Genomic DNA, 24,107 nt, shown 5'->3' on the forward strand with positions numbered 1-24,107 from the left:
CATTCCAGTGACAATTAGCATGGCACTTCCACATGGTACTCTGAATTATCTGGCTACTTACCCTGTTGATGCTTGAGGAATTTTCACTTATTTTACTGTTGCACTAATTGTTAATCTCTCTGATTAACTGCGTCTGGTAAATGCCTGAATTATAAATTATAATTTGAAACAGAGATGGAATCAACTGCAGAAACTTGGGAGTTGTGCAGCACTAATTGGAAATTGAGGAGAGTCATAAGTGACTGTATGTTATTGGATCATTGCCTTGAGAAGCCAGACAATAGGTGAGAACTGTGTGATTATTTATGACTCACAGATGAAGAGGCCCAGATTATATCATCAAACTGGCTAAATAATTCATGAATGTAAGAACGCATCAGCATCAGCGCAGGCATGTGGTGAATTCAGTCCCTTATCGTATTTTCCTTTTGATGTCTTTGCGACACTTTAGTTGTATACTGCTCTGATGCTCAGTTTGTGGTGGTACCATATTAGAGAACTGCTCTGAGTGGACTTTTATTACTTTTGATTATGTTAGTTGAAGCTATGTATGGCAGCAGTGATGGCCGTTAATAGTCAAACGTACTCATAAAGCCTGAAAGGTTTATCTATGGTAGCGACGTGGCTCTATCGATGGCAATGTGAGCTGGTCTGTCCTTCCACCACTGAAGCAACAACTGGATGAAATTATGTACATTCATGTTCAAGTTCAACATTTTCCAATAGTTTGACTTATGACCAAATACTTAAGTTAATGACAATCCCACGTTATGGTACTTTCAAGTTTATTGCTAATTTGCAAATGTTAGCAGGCTTACACATTAAAGGTTACATATATGAGATTTTGAACATTAATATGTCAGCAAAAAACTATTTGCTGTACAGATATGGTGGAGAAATGGTGTCCTGAGCAGAGAAAGAAGACAGAAGACTCCCTCTGTGTGTAGTAATCTGAACGTCTTTGCTCTTTGATGTGGTAGCTGAGCGTACATGTTAGTCTTTGTGAGTCCACCCCAGTCCTTCCACTGTCCATTTTCAACATGGTGGCCTGGTAAGAAAGTCTCATATTACAGCTAAACAGTACACTACAATATATTTCTGAAACGTGTATACCTATGAAATAGGCTATTTAATAACAGAATCCGAATTAATATTTGATAGTTCAGATGCTTTCTTCCTTTTTTTTAACCTCTGCCAAGGAGGTTATGTTTTCACCTGTGTCTGTTTGTTTGTTTGTTTGATTGGTTAGTTGGTTTGTCAGCAGGATTACACAAAAACTACTGAACGATGGATGGATCCAGGAATTTTTTCTCACTCTCTTTAACACTGCAAGATTTTCTTTCTTTGTGAATGTCTCAGGGAAGAATCTTGATGAAAAGAAAATCGAAGCTATTGAAGCTAAAGGGGTCTAAAGGGCCTTGTCAGAAGTATGCGCCCTTCTGAGAGCCATTGTAGTTTCTAACTTCATTCAGTGTGAAAAAATAGTAGCCCACACGCCAAAGCTTAAAAATATATGGTGGGTGCACGGAAGTGGCAGGAATCAACAGTGAACAAAATCCGGCACTCTCAGAGAACAAATCTATTATTATTAGTATTATTGTGGGCAAAAAACACACACACACACACACCCACACGCACACACACACACACACACACACACACACACACACACCCACCCACCCACACACGCACGCACGCACGCACGCACACACACACACACACACACACACACACACACACACACACACACACAAATAGTCAAACACAGTAACAAATAGTCTACAGTCATGGTAGCATGCATAATAAGGTGATTTGTGTGCATTAATTCGTATCTAAAGAAGTGCCGTCAAATTAACGTATTAAAAGTGTAATTAGAAAGTGCAATCAATCAGAGCAACAGTATTTCATTTTCTTGGATGCTTGAGCAGGGTCAAGGGCTCCAGGATGAATTACTTATGGAATATAGCCAGACAGTAAAAGAGGGCGGTATCTGCGGTGACTTGCATGGTCACAAACACACGTTGCACTCTCACACATGAACAATTCATCGTAGGAAAATGGCTTTAAGAAGTGTTTTTCAATCCTGGTCCTCGAGGCCCCCTGCCTTGCATCAATCCACCTGATTCGAATGATACGCTCGTCATCAAGCTCTGCCGGGTGCTGAAACATCCAAGGACCAGCATCATATTGAATGTATTTAGCTGTTGGTTCAGACACACCAAAGAAATACACATAGGAAGTCTGTGCTTGCGTTGTTGAATAGCTGATGTGTATCAGTCAGTGTTTGCATGTGTCCAAGACAGATTTACTTTCTTCTCTTGGGAAACTCTGAATAGAAAAAAAAAACCTGCAGCGTAAGCAGCTTTGCTCTGCTTCGTGACAAGATACATCTTAACCACAGCTGAAAATATGTTGGCCCACAAACACTAGGAAAGATAATGCAGTATAAAGGTAGTACTGTAGATCGGTTTCAATCACTGCTATGTCTAATTTACATACATATGCATGTAAAGTCATGTTGCACACTCATACTCTTCATTCAACCGCCTGTCCGCCTGGAGCGCCGGCTGACTACATTTCGTATCAAATGTAGCAAATCCTTGAATCTGCAGAAATCCTGTTAGTATTATGAAAGAGGCGACACAATAATCTCCCCAGCGTACTGTGAAATGAGCCTTCCTGGACAAAGATACTCTGCCTGTCACATGTCTGGCCTCTAGGAAGCTGCAAACATGAAAGTCATTCTGCCAGCTTGGTCGCCACTGTCTTCGGTCTGTTTTCATTTGCTGGCTGTGATAAAACCTCTGCTAAATATTTATACTGTTTTTTGAAAGGATTTGTGGTTTGTGACTTGTGGTGATAGACAGGCCTTTGCACCGAGAGAGCCAATCAAATGAAGCCATCGGCGCTGGGCCTAATCCTTTCTGTCAGTTCAGGCCACCCCGGCCAGTCTCGCAGAAATCCCGCAGGACAACACAGTCCATTCTGTGGGGAAGCGAAGGCTGATATATGAAAGTCAGTCCTGGACTTCCTCACTGATACACTTTTCATTGTGTATTTTATCTACAGGATTGGATCATTTAAGACCGGAGGCTTTTCTTTGAATAAAATTCGAAGTCATTGCCTTTCCATTTCCTTTTTAAAATCCTTCCTCTTCTGTCTTTTACCATATAGTGTTTTATCCAGTCTCTCAATCATATACCTGTGCATACCCATGCATGCATACATACATGTTCTTTTTTAATGTGCATTACCCAGTGATGGAGTAGCTACTTTGACAGCATCGCCTCGCAAGCAATTACTTCACCCTGGAAGAAGTTGAACTACAGCAAAGCTACACTAGAGAGGAACCTGGTTGTGTGAACTAAAGCTACTTAGAAACAGTAGTTCAGACTTCTATGTATAAAAGGATGAAATTGACAATGTACATGTGACATGAAATTTCAACAAAATATAATACAAAAAAAGTGAGATACCAGCAAAAAACATCCCGCTATGATATTTGGTTTTGTCTTCAAGGTCCACCTATCAGACTCCTGCCTTCCAGAAACTAGAGTCCAGGTGGGGGTTTTGCACCATGCCGGATTAATCAGTTATTAACTTCTCAAATAGCATGCGACAACTTCTCTAAGCATTTGTTGATGAATGGCAATAACCCTGAGTCATTGACACAGTCATTGACATTCAGGTGACAAATGCATAGCCTGGGCAAACCTTCGCAGTGGCCAGGGTAAAAGAAAAAGGGAGGTGGTGCTGGTAAAAGGGGGTTCATTCACAGCAGGGATACAATGGTCAAATAAAAGTAAAAAAACATTCCTTTTATGTCCCCGTATTGTCATATGTTTTTAAGTTTCACTAGTTAACTACATAATAATGGGAAAAAAGTAATTTACTTTAATCACAATGCAAATTCAGGTCACTGAACTTAGTTCAAGACTTCCCAACCCTGACGTTTACAAGGACTTAAGTCTTTTCTTGCTGTATTTTACATCTAAATTACTTTCCCTGATTTTTCTCACTCTAGCAGGAAGATTCTCCAGCCAGCCCCCCTTATCCCTGCTGCCAGGTAAGCAATGCAAACTTCATCTCTTTAAGCCTCTCTTGACATGCTGTCTGCCTGCATTTCTGTCACATGAAATGAAGATGCAGGCGCACAGATTTGTTGAGCTGCAGGACTCGTCCCTTTGTCTGTCTCTGGCTGTGTTCACCTGCTGTCTTGCTTGCCAGCATGACTGCATCCTTTCCCCTCTTTACACAGATTACCTCCGCAGTAGGGCCAGATGGCTTCCATTTAGAGAGCGCTGCTGACTCGTTTCTCACTTTCACTTTCTGAACTTATTGCCCACATATACGCTTTCTCTGTTAATCATTCTTTCCCTCCCTCTCTCTGCCACTGTCTATCTATCCGTCTGGTTAATTGGGCCATGACTGAGTGGAGAAAGTTGTTATGTTAGATGTGCATCTGTTGTGGTTTTAAAAATGTGCATTGCGCTGTTGCAATATCTGCTTTATGTGTGTCTCTGAGCTGACGAATGAGTATTTTGTAGCAATGATGCTATGTGGAAATATTGTAGTACAACTTAAATTAAAACAACGAAAGTCGGATTTGGTCAATAAGAATCACACATACAGTATTTGTACGTATATGTTTGTGTGTGGGAGGAGTATGAGACATACTGGCGAAGGGCTTGTGTTGACTAAAAAAACTGCCAGCTACAATCAGCTGTCTGCGCCTCCCACTAATCAGTTGGTTGTAACACCTTTAATGCCTCGTTCTGTGATCAAGTGTGCATGAATGCTAGTTAACAGGACTGCATAGAAGTAAGTGGTAGTAGTAAATTTAAAGAAACAAAAGAGTCAATTCCAGATCACTGTGTCTTGTATGTATAGAAAAAAAAAAAAAAAAACTTAAAACAATGTTAAAGGTGTTATTGGTACGATTCAGCCTTTAAAATGTGAACCTCGAATACAATAGCTGACTTTGCTAATGCTAGTTGGCAAACATTAACATAGCTAATGCTAGCTAATATTAATTATGCACACTAGCTAACGTTAATGTTGCTAACGCTAGCTAACAGTAGTACGGTATGCTGGGCGCAAAAACGCTAGTAGCTAAACAACATAGCAGCTTCTCCTTTCGGCAAAGTTCCCAACATGTCACACATACGGTCCATTAAGTGACACTCCAACACCGCAGCACAGCCCTGCGGCGTTTTTCTGCACCGCCTAAATTTGGCCTGAATACAATCTAAATTGGTATTCGAGGCCAGCTGGCAGTGGGGCTAAATCAGAATAACCAGTGTGGAAACTGCTGTTCTACAGAATCTGAGAAATGAGAATATTACACGTAGCAACAAGGTGCTGTTGTATCAGCAAAATTAGCTTGGTTGGGTTCCTCAGAACTCCCACTCAACTGCTGATCACCTAGTGTTGAAATGACAGCAACAGACTATACGCAGCCGTGTGGGCTGAAAACCCAATTAAGACCCTCTGAGAGCAAGAGAGCAAGAGATGAAGAACATCTTGGGAAAAGTTTTGGATGAGAGTAAACTCAGAAAGAGAGAATACTGTCACATGAAGAGTTTTATCTGCGTCTCCTGCATGTGTCTTGTTTGTTATCGTCTTGGAGATGGGGATGGGAGAAGGTTAAGAAGGATCTGAAATAGTGAACAGGGTTCGGAGTGGAGGAGACATATTCACAAGTTTACAACCTTGGGGAGGATATAGGATGTCATTTTGTTTTCCTCTTGAAAGTCCATTAAGCATGAAGTGCAGATATGGAAAACAAACCCTCTTCAAGAAATGGATTTCAAGTGGATGCTCACTTCCTTATTATTCTGACCAGGACTGACTTGCTCTGTCTTACTCTCTCTCCTGGCTCACTCTGTTTTCGTTATTACCTTGACCAAGACAAATGAAGATGAATGATATTGGACAGGCTTTTATCATTCTATGTCCTACAGTGTTATCTGAACAGTACAAAGAGACACATCTGTGAATGTCAGTGACTAATTCATATGCACCAGTATGTGCTAAAATCTTTCTTTTCCTTTATTGTGTCATTATTTTTATTTTCAATAATTAAGATCTGCAAGCACTGAATGAGACCAAAAACATGATCAGACCATCCAGGGATTGGACTGAGTAGTTTGCACCCTTTTATTCTCCCTGTGGCTGCCATGAAGGGAAAATAATCTCCATCAGGCACATCCTGATATGAAAATATGATAAAAACATTTTCTCAGCCACATGTTTAAGGGCTTCCTTGATTCCACTTGACCAGATTTGTCTGACCTGTTGGTCTTGAGCTGAACTGCTCCTCTGACTCACTCCTGCATTATTAATGTGATCATGGCACCACTAGACCTTCACCACAACATGGAAATTAATATTCCACCTTCCAGGGTGCAAAGTCTTAGTCTTAACCCTGCAACCTCTCTGCTAAAGTGTTACCATATGCTGGCGCCAGCCAAAGGGTTCACTCCGATAGGAACAAAGATTAATTTGTATTTCCATATCCCTGCTGGTGTCTGTGGAAGGCTGTAGATGATATGGCTGAATTCAGTATTGATAAATCTTGACTAAGCAGCGAACATCACTGTGCAGCATGGGGGGCTCTGGCTTCAATCCCTCTCACATGATCTCATGGGGAAGCAGACATAAACAAAATGCAGATTAGCGTGGTGCAACAACTTGCTGTAGTCATACATTGCAGTGAAAAAGAGACAAAAGCAGAAGGTTAAACATAAGCAGTGGGGAGACGTGATCAACAACTTTTTATTCTTCAGTGACAAATGGAGGTGAGATTTTAAGTTTTATGTCAACAGTAGTATGCTAGCTAGCATTAGCCTCGAGGGCTAGAATGTTGTACATTGCTGCTCTTATAGGTTGTTGTGATCTGTCTCGGAAAGTAATCATTCACATTTTAAATCATAAATATCAGACATGTTTGATATTATCAGTCTGTTAGCAATTCAGGAAGTTAAAGTATGGATCTGTTTATTATCAAATTATTATTATTATTGTAATGATTAACAGCATGTTTTGAACGGCAATGGACTATTGTGGGTAAACTGAATATCTTTGGATTTTGAAGGGATCTTTGGCTAAAATGAGTAATTAGAAGATGTTACTTGGGCTGTTGGAAATTTAATTTTTGCAGCGTAAGCAGCAAATTGACATTTAAAACAGCAAGTCCGAATACGTAACAATAAAATATGCTGCATTCTTATTTATCTATATTCATCAGTTGTCATCAAAGTTGCAACAGTTGGGTGATTAATTGGTTAGTTAATTAGTTCACAGAAAATTAACTTGCAGTCATTTTTATTATCCTTTAGTAGTTTGAATTGTTTTGGAAGCAAAACACCTAGACTTAATTTGCACTAGCATTGTAAATGTGGATATTTGCTGCTATATTCCGTTTTATATCAAACTGAATAAATAAGACATTTAAATAGGGCAACTTGAGCTCTAGGAAACTGTGATATTTTCAATATATTCCTGCCTTTTATAGATCAAATAATTAATCAGTAATCACAAGAAAAGTAATGAGCAGATAAATTAATGATGAATAGTCATTAATTGTTAGTTGCAGCCTGTAAACCAATCTTACTGTTGACTCCTGCAGGCACTCAGGGACACTATCAGTCCTTATATTAATAATGCATAGTCAGGCTTGTGCTTAATTTGGTCACCACAGGCTACTGTAAAGCAGCTGCTACAGGCACAGTCCCTGACCAGAGTTTGTAGCAGTGAAACAGCTAGCCCTGCGTCAAGTCTAGTACATTTCTTCTTTGTGATGCCTCGGGTTTGCATTCAGAACAAAACTTCCAAGCTGTACCATTAACATTGACAGTCAGCCCCCATAGCTCAGCACAGACCTCATCGCTCTGTGACAAAACTTTGTCTGACAGTGGGTTTCTCCTTCAGCAAGAGTCAGTTAAAACGTAGATTTGCTGTAAAGACCTTGAGCCTGCTTCATTGAGTCAGGATCAATAGCCCGGCCTTCTCTCTGGCGTATAGACAGACTGACAGACAGACAGATGTGAAGGAGACACAGCGAGCTGTGATGGATCGACAAGGTAGTTAAGAGCCGGTCTGTCATGGAGGAGAGAAGGGTGGAGGAGGTTAGCCAAACAGATGTTCAGCTCTGACGGTCTCTGCGGGTCACTGAGCAGGATCTTCGTTGATAAAAGGCGGATGAGGTTAAGAAATGCAGCTCATCCATGTAATGGCTTGTTACGACTTTCCTTCACTTCCATGGCCATAAAGAATATATTTATAGAGGGCATAGAGCAGACTTTAATATCCTCCTGAGACTGCGGTCCAACCGTAGAGGTCATAAATATGAGTGCAAACATGACATTGCTGTCTGATAAAAGCCAGAAAGGCATTCTTCTTGCACATTTATTAATACTTATTTTATTAATTTCCCCTGTCATAATTGTATACACTGCAATTCTATCATTAAGAGTAAATCAATTCACCCATCGACCAAAAAACGACCATATAGGTCAACTTATTTATGACCCATGTCTACGTTTGCTGTCAGAGAGTGAGAAAATCTGCATAGCGAGGAGGGCGGGGTAGACAGCTGGTTGAAACAAGCAGAGGACTCTCACCTGAGAGACTGCTGTTTGTGTCCAGCGTGAAACCAAAAGTTGACAGTGAGTTATTTTAACTTACTAACGTAGTTAAATTACATCACATATATTATGTAACTTAAGTCATGTACGTAACATATGTACGTTTGTAACTGAAGGTATATAAGTAAAGCAGTTATGTTTTCTTAAACCTAAACAAGCAGATTTGTTGCCTAAATCTAACAAAACCGTTTACCTATGACGAAGGCCCTGTATGCCTGTCACTGAGGCGCTGCAACAGTCATGAAGTTTTGGGAAGGGTGATATATGTTGTTTTGGGAGCGACCTATTCAGTTGTTCAGGTGCAGAATCACATGTACCATTAAATACGTGGTCTGCTTGTTAAAATGCCCATGTAATTTATATAATGTTGGAGAAAACAAGGGTTAAAAACAAGGATCTGTAAACGACAAAACACACACTTACACCACTAACATCTGGCTTTTGTCTTCAGTTGGAAACGGTGCAATGAACATTCATTCCTGGATCGAACAATGCTGCAATCGGCTCAAGCTCCAGTGACGGAAATATGACACTTTGGTGGATGCGCATATTATTATTTAATTGGATCTACGTTACAGTGGTAGAAGTGGTATTAGGGACAGAATCCTTCTCCAAAGGGTTGCATATTGGATACTCTTCCTGTTGGGTTAAACGTGTTGTTCTGGATGCAACTACTTGTAATAAACCCCACCTGTGTGTATTAATACATATCAATACATGCTGAAAAATGGCGTCTGGCCTGTGTGTCAATAATGAAAAGTCAAACTGGAGTACTATCGGAATCTTATTTTTCATTACTCCAATTTCATTTCCAACGTCATTTAGCCATATAATATGAAATTGATAATGTTTTACATGCCTGCGACAGATTACATAATGCAGTAATACATGTCCGGTAAGAGCTGTATCTAAATGCCAGTAGCAAGAACAGGTTTTTTAACCGAAGGAGGAGGAAGAAGTCAAGTGTAGAGCTGCATCTCCGTCACACTGGGGTTTGGGAGAATACGACGAAGGCAATCTTCTTAACCTTCCATTTGGGTCCACTTTACCCATCAATAAAACTGCACATTCCTTATTCTGCTGAAGGTAAAAGAAATACATCATATATGAGAGGCCGACACTTAAAACCACTGGGATGCACTGAGTCAGACGTTTGCTTGTTTGTCCAATAAGCATGAATTAAAGTCAAATGAAAAGGAGTTAAAAATAATACTGCATTATTGGAAAAAAACACCCCCTGATTAAATAATGTGCTGGGCAGTATTAACACCCGATCTTTTATGAATCTGTACACCAACACTTCTGTGTGTGTGTGTGAATATACTTGAATGTGTTTGCCTACTTTTATATTATATTGTGGTGGTGAAAAAAGGGCAGCAATAGAGAATGAGTTTAAAGACTAAATAAAGCCAAAGGGCAGTAAAACAGAAATATGTCAAATTAAATATGAAGCAGAGGAAGAAGCAATAAGGAATATTTCCTAAGTGAAATAGCAGCTCAGGGAAAAAAAAAAAAAGAAATAGCGGCTGTCATAGTTCAGCAAGCTTCCTCTAGATAGCGAGGAGATGCAGCTTCCCCGGCTGGTTATTTTGAATCTATGTTTCTCGGGCTGGGGAGGTTCCACTTGACTACATTTGATTCATCAGTCAGGAGCTGAAAGAGAAAGTCAGACCTGCGTAGCATTTTTCTGTCCCCAAAGTCTACCAACCAGCCTGTGCTCAGAAGGGACTCTGCTGTACAGACTTTCACTCCTGATCCTGGCTACACACCAGCCCTCACCTTTAAACATGTATAAACACTGTAAATAAGACAGTAGATTTAAGTGTTGGCAGTGTGGCCAAGCTACCGCCAAAGGCTAATACAGCTGACCTTTATAAAATTAATCCCAGCCTTCTCCATGACTAGCTCTGTAAGTGAAACCAGTAGCTAACAGTTGACTTTGACTGTAGCTTTCACATACATTGTGAAAATGACATGATTAACCACTCGGGTCCGGCAGCCTGCAGCCAGTTACACCAGCCGGTTGCCCGCAGCCAAGAGCTGAGAGGCAGAGTGACCGTGACAGCAGCAGTGCGGCTCTGTCTCTCTGCTGTCACCCTTCAGTGAAGCACACAGCTCTCAGCAGCTCGCCTGACAGCGGAGCGACACAGAGTGACATTCATTCTCTGCGAAATACAGCATGGCTGCTTCCCCCTCGTCCTCCCCCTCCTCCTATCGCTGCTGCCACCCATGAGATATCACCCACATGGCCCTCCCAGCTCCGCCCTTTTGTGATAACCAATAGAGTGGTCTTCTTCCGCAGTGTGCAGCTCAGTTCCCACACCCTCCCCATTTTCTATATTTGTGCTTCAGACTAATGTTCGATTATGCATTTCACACTGTTTTTTTGACTCAGACACATCCCCACAAACTCTCTTTGTGCAATATTAATTCATGCATTGTGCTTAACTGAACAGAAAAATGGTCTACCCAGCTCTATTTTCCACCTTTGTACATTCAGCAACACGAGAAGCTGTGGAGAGAATATCAAAAAGCTTTGCTGTAAAAACAGTTCTCACCCGTATCTTTCATTTGTATTGACAAGGTGTGGACACACAGTACAACACCTCATTAACCACGACATCCAGTCTCTTTGCTCTGACCCACTGTCACATTAAGAATACTTAAGGGTGCCCTTTCAGTGGAGAAAACGCAATGCAGCGCCATATTAGCCACCCGACATGCTAGAAAAGTACTTGTGTCTCTTAATGGTTGAATAGTTTTCAGTTCTCTGTATGTTTTTGTTACAGAGAAGTAGTATATATACTTTAAATTAAGTCAGTGTGATATGAGAATACATAAAGTGTGATGATTGACAAACATCTATCATTATCATATTATATCATGTTTATGCTGTGACGCAAATCGCACTCTTTACGGCAGTATTTTTCATCAACGACACAATGAGGTCATTTCACTCATTATGAAGATGATACATCATTGTGTGAAATTTAAGATTTGTTCATTGAGCATAGACTTTTGTCTGTCAGGCGGCTCGGGTTCAGACAACGACAAGGGGTTGATTTGTAACCCAGCCTGCCTGCCGTCTGAGTCTGGCTGGTCTGGGAGCTTCTGTAGCAGCTCTCCCTCCCTTTCTTTCCCTCTGTCTCACTCTCTTACCACCGTCTTATCTAGTGCTGGTATGTTTTAGTGGGTGTGCAGAGAATACCAAGTGGCTGCTCCGTCAGGGTTTGTAATTATGTGGCCTGCCGGGCCGGCGTGCTCCTGCTGCTTGCCTGCTTGTGTTCATCCAGGCCTCGCTCATCCCCTGCCTCAGCTTGGACCAAAGTCCACCACTGTGCAGCAACTGTGTAGCTTTTGTCGTCTTTGAGGTTTTCTAATGTGTTGCTACAGTCATTTTCAAAACCACATAATTCAATCTGTCGGTCTATCTTAAAAAAAGCCTCAAAAAATAAATGTATCTATAATTATTTCAGTAGCTGCGTGGATGTTTAGTCTTGGATCCACTGTAGTTACACTGCAGGGAAAAGTAGTGCTGCATCATCTCTTCTGTAATCTCATTATTCCACTTGATGTTTATGTTTATGTTAAATACATGTTTTAATGCAGTATTGGGCATACAGTGCACAAAATATGTTGGGTTGTGAAACCTCACCTAAAGCATGCAGTGTTTCCCACACGTTACTTGGACGGTCCGCCCAGGTACATTAGTGGCTTCCCGAAACACTGGAAACACTGCCATGTGTGCCGCAAGGTTTACCTCACAGGCAGTTGCGTAAGTGATATTAGCTCGCGTTGCGCTTATTTTCTGACATGTTTCTGCTAAAACCAGATCAAACACCAACTCCAACTCGGATTTTGACATCAGCAGGAATTTGAATATACAGCAGTTATAATTTTGCTACAGTGAAGTTAATTTTGTGGATCTTTGAAACCTTGGAGTTATGTGAAAAATCTCAAGCAAGAAAGAATAAGTCATATTGTGTATTTTTACATTCTGATGTCGTCTGTAGCATCCTAATTAGCTGCTTCGTATGCTGCTCTTCATTTGTCTTCTAGCTAATGGAAACTATTCATGCACTAGCAATAACCAAACATCGGGTGGGACATAAACCCACAGCTGTCAGACTTGGAAACTATATTAAGGGGACAGTAAATGAACATTTTACACCTGTATTCTCACAAACAAGAAACAATGTGAGAATTGCCTCACAGCACAGAGCAAGAAGGTCCTGGGTTCAAGATCCGGCTAAGACAGTGTCTCTTTGCCGAGTTTGCACTCTGGCTTCCTACCACAGTCCAAGACATCCTCATAAGGTTGCTCTAAAAATAGCCTGTAGGACTGAATTTGAGTGAGTACGGTTGTCTCTATATATCACCTTTGTGATGCACTGGCGACCTGTCCAGGGTCTACCCTGCCGCTCGGCCAGTGTCAGCTGGGATTGGCTGCAGCCCTCCGCAATGCTCTAAAGACTATGAGGTTATAATGAAGGATTCCTCAATCATTTTTGTTCTTAAAATAAGACATGTGTACATCAGTCCAGTATTTGAGTATCTTTCTGTTGTTATGAAGTTCCTATTCAGGCATTTCACTGAATATTTACACAAATATCCTCATCTTTGCAAATTTAGTATGCGAAAAGCCAGTTAGACGACACACAGTACACACAAGATGACGTGTTTCTGACTTCCTACCGTGCACCCTAGAGAAATATATTTTGTTTCTTTGAATGCAGTTTCTTGGCAATTATATTCTAATACATTGTTATTCACATCTTTTCTCCCACATGAGTATGGTAACTTGGGCAGAAAGCAAACAAACAGCACTGTGTTTAAGCTGCTTAATGAAGAGGATTGTATCTACTCTAGAGATTTTAATCTTGAGTCTTTGATTTGGCGAGATGGTCCAGGGACTTTGTGACACTCGATAATATGCTGTCTGATGCTCTCACCCTCAGTATGGAGGAAATGAATATATGCTTGGCTGCTCTTAGTGCTTTAATCCATTTAATGCACCTTGGGCAGAGGAGAGCAGAGAGGAATATGTCGCTTGCTGTGGTGCACATATAAAAGAGCTCGGCTATTGCATTGAAGCAGAACCGCTGACTGCTTGCAATTCTTGTTGCGGTTGTCACTGTCATGTGTAATTCCTTTGCTAGCATTAGTCAGGGTGTTCAATATTGGAAAAAAAAAGTTTCCTTGACATTTTACAAAGAGTAAATAAGTATGCTCAATGAATCTCTCTTAAAGCCACAGCTTTAATCAATGACACCGTCCCTCTGCAACCATGATATATTGACTGTATCACCAACAAAGGTTTTGTTTTTTTGTTCTAGCTGCCGATGCAAATGGCACTATACCAAGCCCTGTAAAATCTACACTTTTATTATTAATTCTATCTGTGTTTAACTAGTATAAAGATAGCTCATATAATTCCCTCTTCTCTGTAAACACCCTGCCGCACTTCAGCTCTGTCTGGGGAGGGTCGAGCAGCATCTCTGCTCTTTAATGCTCTCATAAACTCTCAGAATTCATTTTCCAGAAGGTACCCAGTGTAAAGTGTACCTGTGGATGGATGTTTATTCCAGTTGCAAGTGTAGGTGGCCCACTGAGTGATGGTTCTGCCATGAGTCGAGATGAATCAGGCAGCAACTGTGCACTTTTATCCCTGTTAATGGGCTGCGATCAATAATGCAGGTCCGTATCAGCAACCACAGAGTGATAACTGAGCATGAGGGGGGAGGGAGGCGCATGATAATCGATGTGAATGTGGAGATAATCAACAAGATTGCAGGTAATGCTCTTGGTAGTCTGTCCTATCGAATCTTTTGCAGGACCATTTGAGAAGATCGATCAGTAAAATTGGCTCTACTGCGTAAAGAGCTGTGCACAGCACCCATAGTGCTCCGGGGAACATTTGTGTCATGGCGATGAAGACGAGAGTAGGAGAAGTACGAGTCTATTTGAATCACAGATGAGCGTAGGTGTCTTTTGTGTAATCTTTTCACTTTGTAGTAAATTCATTGTTCAATGTTTTGATTTGGAAATATAATATTACCTTTTCTACCTCCTTAAAAGAACGGGAAAATGCAACCATTTAATCATAATTAGGCGTAAAGGCTGTCATGAAATGTGGGAGACGCAAGTCAAAGCAAGTAAGGCATGCATCAACAAATGGCAGACTATGTTCCAGGCACGGACCAAGTGATGGATTGATCCGGACCCGTGACCAATTTCTGATGACTCAATGTGCAAATGCAATAGTCTTCAAAGAACATTGTTTTTTTTCCTCCCGGTGGTCACAACTACAAACTGCAGGCGCAGCGAATCCAGTTAATACAGCGATCGTTTACCGATAGGGTCACTCAAATGAGCCAATCAAATCGATTGTGTAGCGGAAGAGACATGGGAATATAGATGGAGGAAAACATGCAACAACAGCAAATAGAACTTTTAAAAATGAATGGGCGGACCAATATATGTTCATTCTTCCGGCAGACAGTACTAAACCTTCTCATGTGTTGTGAAACTGTGGCGTTGATGAAAAGCTGGAATGTCAAGCGTCACAACGAGACCAAACAAAGGTCCTTTGAGGAAATATACCCACAGAAGTCTGATGTGAGAGCGCACAAAATAACCGACTTGAGAGCACAGTATGCTCAAAGCTCTGTTTGCACTTTTTATCTGTTTCATTGAGAAGAAATTTGGTCCTGTTTTCTTTTATTTGCAGTGTAGACTCCACTTCGTTGTGCTTGCTATAGGTCAGGACTCATTTTAATTATTGTATTTATTCATTCAGCTATTTGGGTTTCCATACGAGTGCCATAATTTGTCGTATGTTAAAAATATCCTACTTTGAAAAGAAGGGAGGAGATTTGAGTAACTGGACCTCTTCTGAATTCTAATTGACCCTGCTCGTCTCCTCTGCTCGTAGCCGCTGTGTGATAGTGTGCGCTCAGCCATGTGTGTGAAGTTCGAGAAAGCAAAGCTGATTGCAAAGTGGTGGTGTTGTGACAGGAGCAGTGAGAGGTTAGCTCAATACAGGGTTTGTTTACATGTATTTGGATGTGGGATCAGAAGGAAAGGACAACAGGGAAGTCACAGATCGTGGGGGGTAAATTAGATGACCTTTGGTTATAGAGTGCTGCAAGGATGACGTTTTTTGTAGGCTAACCTGGAAGTAAGCTTGCCTTGGTCCCCTTGTCAAAAAGCCTATGGGATACTTCAACTGGATGTAGGATTATTGCAGAAAATAAGCTCTGTGGCAAACTGTCAAATGAACTACTGTCGCTGTCAAACGACTTTAACATCTCCTACGCTAAGCTTCTAACTACACTACACTACACACATTTTGCTATAAATTGATCAATCTACAAGTTACACAGTTAAAATAGTTTGCAACCAAGGTCTGCTTGTAAAGACGGACTCTGTGTTCACGGTGATGACGCTCCCAAAGGTCACAAAAACCAAATGGAGCACCACGAGTGGTCGCAGTTGAGCACCAGCATGTTAGACCAAAACAATCCAGTGTGTCGGCCACAAGAGACCTATTTTGCTTTTTTTGTTTGTTTTTTTTCCTTTTCTTGAAGTGTTTGTATAGGTTCTTCTGCATGTAAAAAATCGAAAAGTCGAAAACAAGTCAACAGGAGCTCCTCTCTCCCACAGAAAATGCTGCTCCTGAAACGCCTCGTCAGTAGTCTCGCCTTTAATTCTGTGACTGTGAAAACTGATGTGTTTTTTGAGCACTAAAGCATGTAAGCATGGTTTTTATGTCGTAGAACAAAATGTGAAAAATCTCCTAAGCTTGTGTAAACCACAAGACCTTATTTTGGCCATTTAACCAAAACCCATTAAAAAAAACAACATGGGAGACGTGAGAACTGGAAGTGCTAAAATTCTAATATATTTCCAGGTTCGAGGACTCATTTCTGCAGCACACTATGATGTGTGCTGAGAGAACTCGAGGAGCGTGTGCGCTGATTATTGTTTAAACTGATATCAGACACAGTGGGTTGGTGTGATCATTCGCTTAAGCCTTTTACTCTAAAACTAGGACAAACAAATGTCTGATTGCATTGATATCATTAACAGCTGAACACTGTGATACTGTGAACTAAATGACATTTATACCCTCCCCTCTGCTGCTCCACTGAGCTGTGGATGCAAACCAAACCAAACAGAGTGAGAACAACGGCTAGATCTACAAATGATGTGCTTATGAACCATTCAAGGTGATAAAGTCAGGTGCCGCAGAAAAGACACAAAATATTTAGTGTCCCCATAAAAGGCGCTGTATGAATTGGGAACACACGATCAGAGTTGGCAGGGCCATTACAGCGCAGGTGAACGAAGCTCCGAGGCGTGTAACTGTACTGACAGAAGCTAACCTGTCAGGAAAAATACTGCAGCTTCTTTACACTCTGACAAATGCACTGAGGCTCACATGGTTCAGACAAAATTGTTTGTTTCTGAGGCTGTTTCGTCTTCAAAGCCACAATTTTACCGCTCTCATCCCTTCTCAGGCTCGATCACATGTTGAAGTCAGAACAGCAAATAATGAAAATTCTTGTTCAGATAGAACAATTTGTTTGATGCGGTTACATTTCACATCAGGAGGACACACAATGAGTGGAAAAAAATGAACAAACCTTGAAAAGTCTGCACGCTCACACACTTTATTTCCTCATTATACTTTGGGGATTTTTGCTGCGACAATGAGAGGGACTCCACCTGCAATCGGCTTGTGTAGTCAGTCAGTCAGGAGGCAGGCAGGCAGGCAGGTGCTGAGCACCGATATGTTTCTTATCGTGGAGGTGCCTCCTCTCGGCTCATCACAGTCCAGAGCACATCACACACATGCACGCACACACACACACACACACATACACACACAACAACGTCACACATCCTTGGTTGTGATATGGAGGCAGAGGAGGTAGAGGGAGGGGAGAAGGAGGAGGAGGAATGAACTCTCGGGGAAATATTCATTTATTTTGATGGTCGGAGTATTTTTTTTCACTGTGACATTACAAACAATTCAGTTTATCTTTGGGATTAAACAATAGTGAATGACCTGCTGTTGTAGCTACAGTCTTTCACTCAGTGCGTCTTATTAAGAGAATGGCCAAGTGCTGCATTACCTCAGCATTTGCCTTTACAGCCATAATGAAGAGGACGAACTGGAACGATAGCCAGAAGCTCTGAGGTGACATTTTCGATTTTTAAGATGAAACTTGCGTGTACTTAATTAAGAAATAGCACGGGGACATCAGCCGCTATCTTCTTCACTGTTCCCTCAGAAAGCTTATTTCATGCTCCAGAAAGCCTTCACATCACACACACGTGCACAAGCATGTGTGAGCGTGTGTCTCTGCGTCTGTGTGTGAGAAGTACAAAGAATAACTGAATCCCAGATGAAAAGTCTCAAAGCGTGTAGATGCGTGCGAGCACAAAATGGGTTTATGTGCAATAGGTGAACAGTGCTGTGTGCAGATACATTACGCACCATGATGCTTTGGGCAGGCCCAGGATACTGCACTGAATCATTACTTTACTTTTATTATTTTTGTTCTTGTAGAAACACATACAGTATATATATCTCTGTGTGTAACGTTTTTCCTTTTTTCCTGCATGTCTCGACACAGCCAATAACCAGCGCTATAAGATCTTGGCACATCAAGCATGCTTATTGGCTCACTGACGCTGATGAGATTAACTGCTTAGCCATTGAAATTTGGTATGGAGTGACAGGACATTTTTTGAAATACACAATAGCATTGAGGCTAGTCGGTTGTTGGAAGTTGGATTCTGTTTTTCATTATCAATAAATCTGCTGTTTTTCTATCTAATTGGTTAAAGTTTGCAAGTGTGCATCTTCAAATTGCTTATTTGAGCCAACCAACTGCCCAAAACCCAATTAAGTCCAGTTTAAGTCCAGATTTTTTACAGAAATAGAAAATATTCACATTTGGGAAGCTGCAGCCAGTGATTTTTCAAGCTTAATAATGACAATAATCACTTATCAAAAGGATAAATGTACTGTTAATTGATTAATTGACAAATCTGCCAATAAAAAACCTTCCATTCAACACCTTTACCAGCAAAATTCCCCACACACACAGTGGATAATGATCACATTTCTTATTTCTAAACCACCTGTCGACTCGGCAGGTTGAGATTTACATATTCCTGAGGTCAGTGATCACCATGGCAACCTGTGGAGCAGGGAACAACGTGTTGTGTCTACAGTGCAGCAGCTGTAAGCCTGCGGGCTGAGGAGCGAGGAGAGGTTATGAGTAAGACGATACACCATACGAACCCCCGAGACTACATCTACATGGAGATCCACATCGACATCATCTTCTTACTCTTGCCGGTCTTTAACAAAGACTCTTTCTCTCTCTATGTCTGTCTTCTGCTCGTCCTTTATGTTTTGCAAAAATGTTCAGTGTCAAGACATCCCTCTGGCTACACACACCTGGAGGCGTACATCAGTCAGTTCATTGTATGTCACTGAATTCAACGTCCAAACATAGAAATGCTGATGCCATTTGTTGTAATGATTTGTACAGAGCCTTGTTTATTTACTCATCTGTTCTCAACATGCTAATGTTGAGAACAGATTAGTCTGTATGGTACAGATAGCACATTGTTAAAGGCTGTTACTGCTGTCTCTACATGTCCCATGGTATCACTCAAATGATATCCCGATTGATTTGGAAGAAAGGAGCTATCAATATGTGTTTCTGTGTAAGTCGGTGTATCTCAGCATGTGTGCAGCTCTATCACTAATCTTCAGCTTCTTTGTATTCTGCTACAAACTGTCTGTCTGGGATTCAGTTTTTTGTTTGTTTCTCCACCTCACTCGTCTCTCTCTCTCTCTCTGTTACTGTGTACGCACATGCATATGAATGTGTTTATGTTCCTGTGGGTGTCCCTGGCTTCTGTCAAGCTGTCGATTTCAGAGGAGTTAAATAAAAATGTAGCCACAAATAGAGGCTGGCAGGTCCGTGCAGCATGGGAACTGCGGATCAACTCAGTGGTGTGGTGTTTTAGTTAATTGGCCGAGTCTGGCTGAATTCTGATTTTATAGAGCGGCCTAAGATATTGAATGAAGAGAGGTATGTAAGAGAGTTGATTATTTGATTAGCAAAGTGGCATTTATGTTGTAAAATTCCAGATATTTGGTGTCCTGATTATAGGATTACTAAATGAGTCGTGTCAAGGCCAGTTCAGACTCGTTTTTTTGGCCAACGGCAGCTGAACAATTAGGAGTGCCAACAGTCTTCTAGCAACTTTAAGTCTTCAGTTTCCAAAGATGCCTCATGCCAAATTCAGAGATTACTGGATCAACAATCTTTGCACAAACAGACTTCATTCTTTAGTGTTTGTGCATTCAGCCTGTACTTTGCATCAGATCCTCTTCATTTAATTTAAAAAAAGATTTAAATGGGCCAAGTTAAAAAGTACCTGCACTGGGAATACAATATGTTTTTCTTTATCTCAGAAATTAAAACAAACAAACAAATAAAAAACCCTCTAGACTATTATCGCACCATAGAGATCACTTATAGAGATCAGATATAACTGTGTCTCAATTACTGGTCTTCAGGTGGGAATAATGCATATTTTTGGAGCAAGTTAGTTTCTACATTTCTTTCTGCCCTGATAAATGTGACGAACCCATATTGTAATTAATGATCTTTCCGTACTTCTCATCTCAATATTATTATATAGCATGTATTCAGTTTCTCATATAATATATCATTAAATTATATGTAATCCCTCCTTACGGATCAGTTCAGCCCAGTTCAGTCTCTAACTACATCAATGATTAAATGTGAATTCTGCCGATTTTTTACACATCAAAGTCAGTTTGCAGATCTTAGGGAGTGCTGCTGCGTATGTGGAAAAAGTTGAATAAAGCCACTTTTGGCTCCAGAGGGAGCTGTGTGAAGTCTGATAGATTGCCTCAAGTGATGTCACTTGGATCAGCATCATTTGGGGCTGAAGACTACAAGATTGAAAATAAAAACAGTCTGTTGGTGCGTGGTTAGAAACAAGCAACCGCTGCAGCCTGTCAGTGGTTGCATTGCATTGTGGGTTACGTCAGCAAAAGTTTTTACAAGGAAGAAGAACGCATTAAATAATTGAGTGTCAGTAATTTGGGTGTTTTAGTTCCATCCATTGCTGTTTTATTTTGTAGTTCACTCCTCATGTGTCATATTATGCTTTACACTCCCTGTCTTTGTCTTTTTTGCCTGTGTTTAACCAGTTAATTAGTCCTTGTGTACCAAAGTCAGTGTTTTCCCTCAATCGTGTCTGTTTCTTCACGTCTGTTCCCCAGTCCTGTTCTGCTCTTTGCTTCTCACCTGTGGTTGCTGCTTCTGTTCTTCGTGTCTTCCTTGATTAGTACTTTGTTTAGTTCTTCTCTTGATTTCTTGCTTTAGTCACCTGCCTTTGTTTTTTGGACTTCAGCTTTATTTCATTTAAGTTTGGGTCCTTTTTGCTGAAATCATCACAGAGGGGTGATATCTTTGGCTGTGATAATTGATTTTGACCCTTTTTTGTCTGGCAGTGTCATGGGGGTGCAATGCTGAATCTAAATATAGAACGTTAATGTATTAAAGAAATAATCCAATAACAACGTGGAGTAACCCAATTATGAAAACTTAAGAAATACCCAAATTGAATAGGGGATCATGACATGAGATGACACCTGCAGACTGGAGCCAAATTGTAGGATTTTTTAAACCTCCTGAGAGATTTGTGCTTTTGAAGCTATTGTGTGACTCAGGCAGAGCTAGGTTTCCTTTTTTAAACATTAAAACTGGCAGACAAAAGGAAAGAGAGAGAGAGAGAGCTCATAGAAGTTGACATTATACAGTTTGGCTGACCCAGAATTGATGGGAAACTCATTTGATTCTGCGTACGATTCTTCAATTACTATGTACCTAAATGTGAAACGAGTTGAGGGAGCGCTTCCCTTGAGGTTCAGTCTAACAAAATGTTAAATACTGGTACTTGTAGATCAGTACATGCTGTACATCCACACATATACTGTTAGTCTCCTGTGTATGGATATGCGGTAGGCAATTAGAGAGAGAATGAGCGATGAAGCCATCCCCTTGCTAAGAGTGCAGGGGCAGAGGGGTGGTTAGGCTGAGTATTTTGGTGTAGTCTGCCCGACTCATTGATCCTTTATCACGAGCATCACTGTGCAGCGTATTGATAAATCCATGGCCTTTTCTCTCTTTCTTTCTCTTATCTCCCTACTGTCAGTTTTGTCTTGAATCTATGATATTCTCTAAACTATATATTATAACTTATTATATTGTAGCCTATATGATCTATAGAGTAGTTTCACCTCTATGATCTAAGTGAGAGGGAGCAACGTGTTCTCATGGAAGAGCAAGAGGATCAAAGAGACACACTGCTGCCTTTAGTATTCCTATTATATGTCTTTGATCATTCAGTAGTGTTTGTGCTGCTAAAAATACACCAAACTCGGAAGGTGTAAATGGGTGTGTGTGTGTGGGTGGTGGTGTGGGGGCAAGGGTGACTCCCATTGGGCCATCTCCAATGTTAAAAATACACAATTCACCAACTGTATACGCGAACAGACAAATATTACAATACGACACAATCTAATGTAACAATCCAATGCAACACATTTCGAGAGAATTTTGTCTACGTGAGAGCGTTAAGTAGTTGCTGAAAATTAAATGACTCTTGGCTGCCACTTCATTATGTTTTCCCATTTCACATATTTCACATATTTGTTTAATTCTAGTGAAAAACATCTCATTACACTTACAAACACCTACGGTAGAAAGTTGCATTTCAGTGAGATAAATGGGCCTGGTATCATCTTGTGTTTTTACTACAAGCCAGAGACAACTCAAATATTAATATCTGAGAGTGTAGAGTTTCATGAGTTGCATTATTTTTACTGTTGGACTGCTGGACTGTGCTGACTGTCTGATGAGGATGTTGCGTCACGCTTCTGAGAAACAGAAATGTGAATAAACAACTATAGTACATACTGGTGTGAGGCAGCGCAGAGTACAGAGAATTTGTTATTTTGGCCTATTTGAGGACGTACATGTCCTACTTTACAACCAGAAAACAAGTCTGAAATAAGTTTTTGCCACACATGACACTCATAGTACTGAGAACCTGACCAGTAGAACTGCAACTATGATTTATATTTTCTACATAGTCAGTTAATCTTTTGGTCTGTGAAAAAGTGGTGAGTTTCTCAAAGTCCAAGGTGATATCTTTAAAAGACTTGTTTTGTCAGTCCAATACCCAAAGATAGTCAGTTTAATATTATATAAAAGAGAGAAAAGCAGGAAATCTCAATTATTTAGGGGCTGAAAGCAACATTTTCTGCAATTCATCTTCATTGATTGATTTTTTTCATGTCGAAGCAAACTAAATAAACAAACTCCTCGTTTTCATGACTGAATAAACAAACTGACCTTAAAGGACAACATCCTTTCATACTGTTTTACTTTGTTTATATTTGTTTGCCACCTTTCTAGCTTCAAACCCAGTTATTGGGACCTTATTTTCCTCTGAGAACAGCTTGTTTATTCAGTTATGGAAAAATTTAATATTTCTCAGTTTGTATTTTTACCTCATTATAACTGTCAATATTAAAATGTTTATTTTTGAATTTCTTCTCTAAAACTACATAGTGCCCCTTTAACGATTAGTTGATTGTCAAAACAGTTTTTCTGTCGATCGTCTAATCAATAGCCATCTAATCGTTGCAGCTCTACCGACCAGCGGATACAGATCCACTCTATGACGTAATTTGCTCAAGGGGAAAGTTGGACTGCAGCTCTTTATTCTTGCATCCATTAAGATTAAAGGCAAGAAAAAAAGGAGAGACAAAGTTCATAGCTGGTAGCAAAAGGGGGAGAATTGCATAAACGCTAGCAGAGATGGACTAATACTTTGCATCAGCCGAGTCCTGTTCAGAGCTATATTTCACTTGTCAAACTCCATTTTTGCTAATCTGTTGCCACTATGCCTTCAAGCCTTTTACGTGTATTTCTGTATCAGTCATTTCTGTAAGAGTGGATGTCAAGATGAAACTCTCAGAAGACATAATGACTTCATTAGTGGTCTGTCTCTGTGATTAATTGGAGTGCTGTGTCACCCAGTGTGACAGAGACACTCATTGCCAGACAGTGTTGTGACAAGAGACTAGCACCATGTTGATGAGTCCGGAGATACACTCATGTACACTTGTAAGACACACACACACACATGAGTAAGCAGCATCTTCACACACACCCTGCCTTAATTAGCATGAAGAGCCAAGAAAGTTGTGGCCTAGATACAGCCAGCTTCTCCAAAAAGTATGATCTACCTGCGATCGAGTCACTGATTGCAATTTCACCGTTTTGCCAGCGGTGATTAGCAACAGCAATCTCTGCTTCAATATTT

At 40.6% G+C, this 24,107-nt stretch overlaps 2 protein-coding genes across 5 annotated transcripts in view; one reads left to right on the top strand and one right to left on the bottom strand.

Annotated features, from left to right (window-relative positions):
- Positions 1-24,107, top strand: part of LOC311257777 (uncharacterized protein) — a 176,028-nt gene that overhangs the window by 24,428 nt on the left and 127,493 nt on the right. For all 3 annotated transcript variants that reach the window (XM_084353655.1, XM_084353654.1, XM_084353656.1), the window contains one exon: positions 4,025-4,066. Coding sequence is in view for 1 of the 3 variants with exons in the window: in XM_084353654.1 (XP_084209780.1) it covers positions 4,025-4,066 (42 nt within the window). In the remaining 2 variants the exon portion in view is untranslated. The remainder of the gene's footprint in view (positions 1-4,024; positions 4,067-24,107) is intronic.
- The window catches only part of frmpd3 (FERM and PDZ domain containing 3), an 89,683-nt gene that overhangs the window by 21,820 nt on the left and 43,756 nt on the right, over positions 1-24,107 (bottom strand). The window lies entirely within an intron of this gene.

The sequence above is a fragment of the Pagrus pagrus genome (genome assembly GCF_965226575.1).
Source record: "Pagrus pagrus genome assembly, chromosome: 5".
Taxonomy (NCBI): domain Eukaryota; kingdom Metazoa; phylum Chordata; class Actinopteri; order Spariformes; family Sparidae; genus Pagrus; species Pagrus pagrus.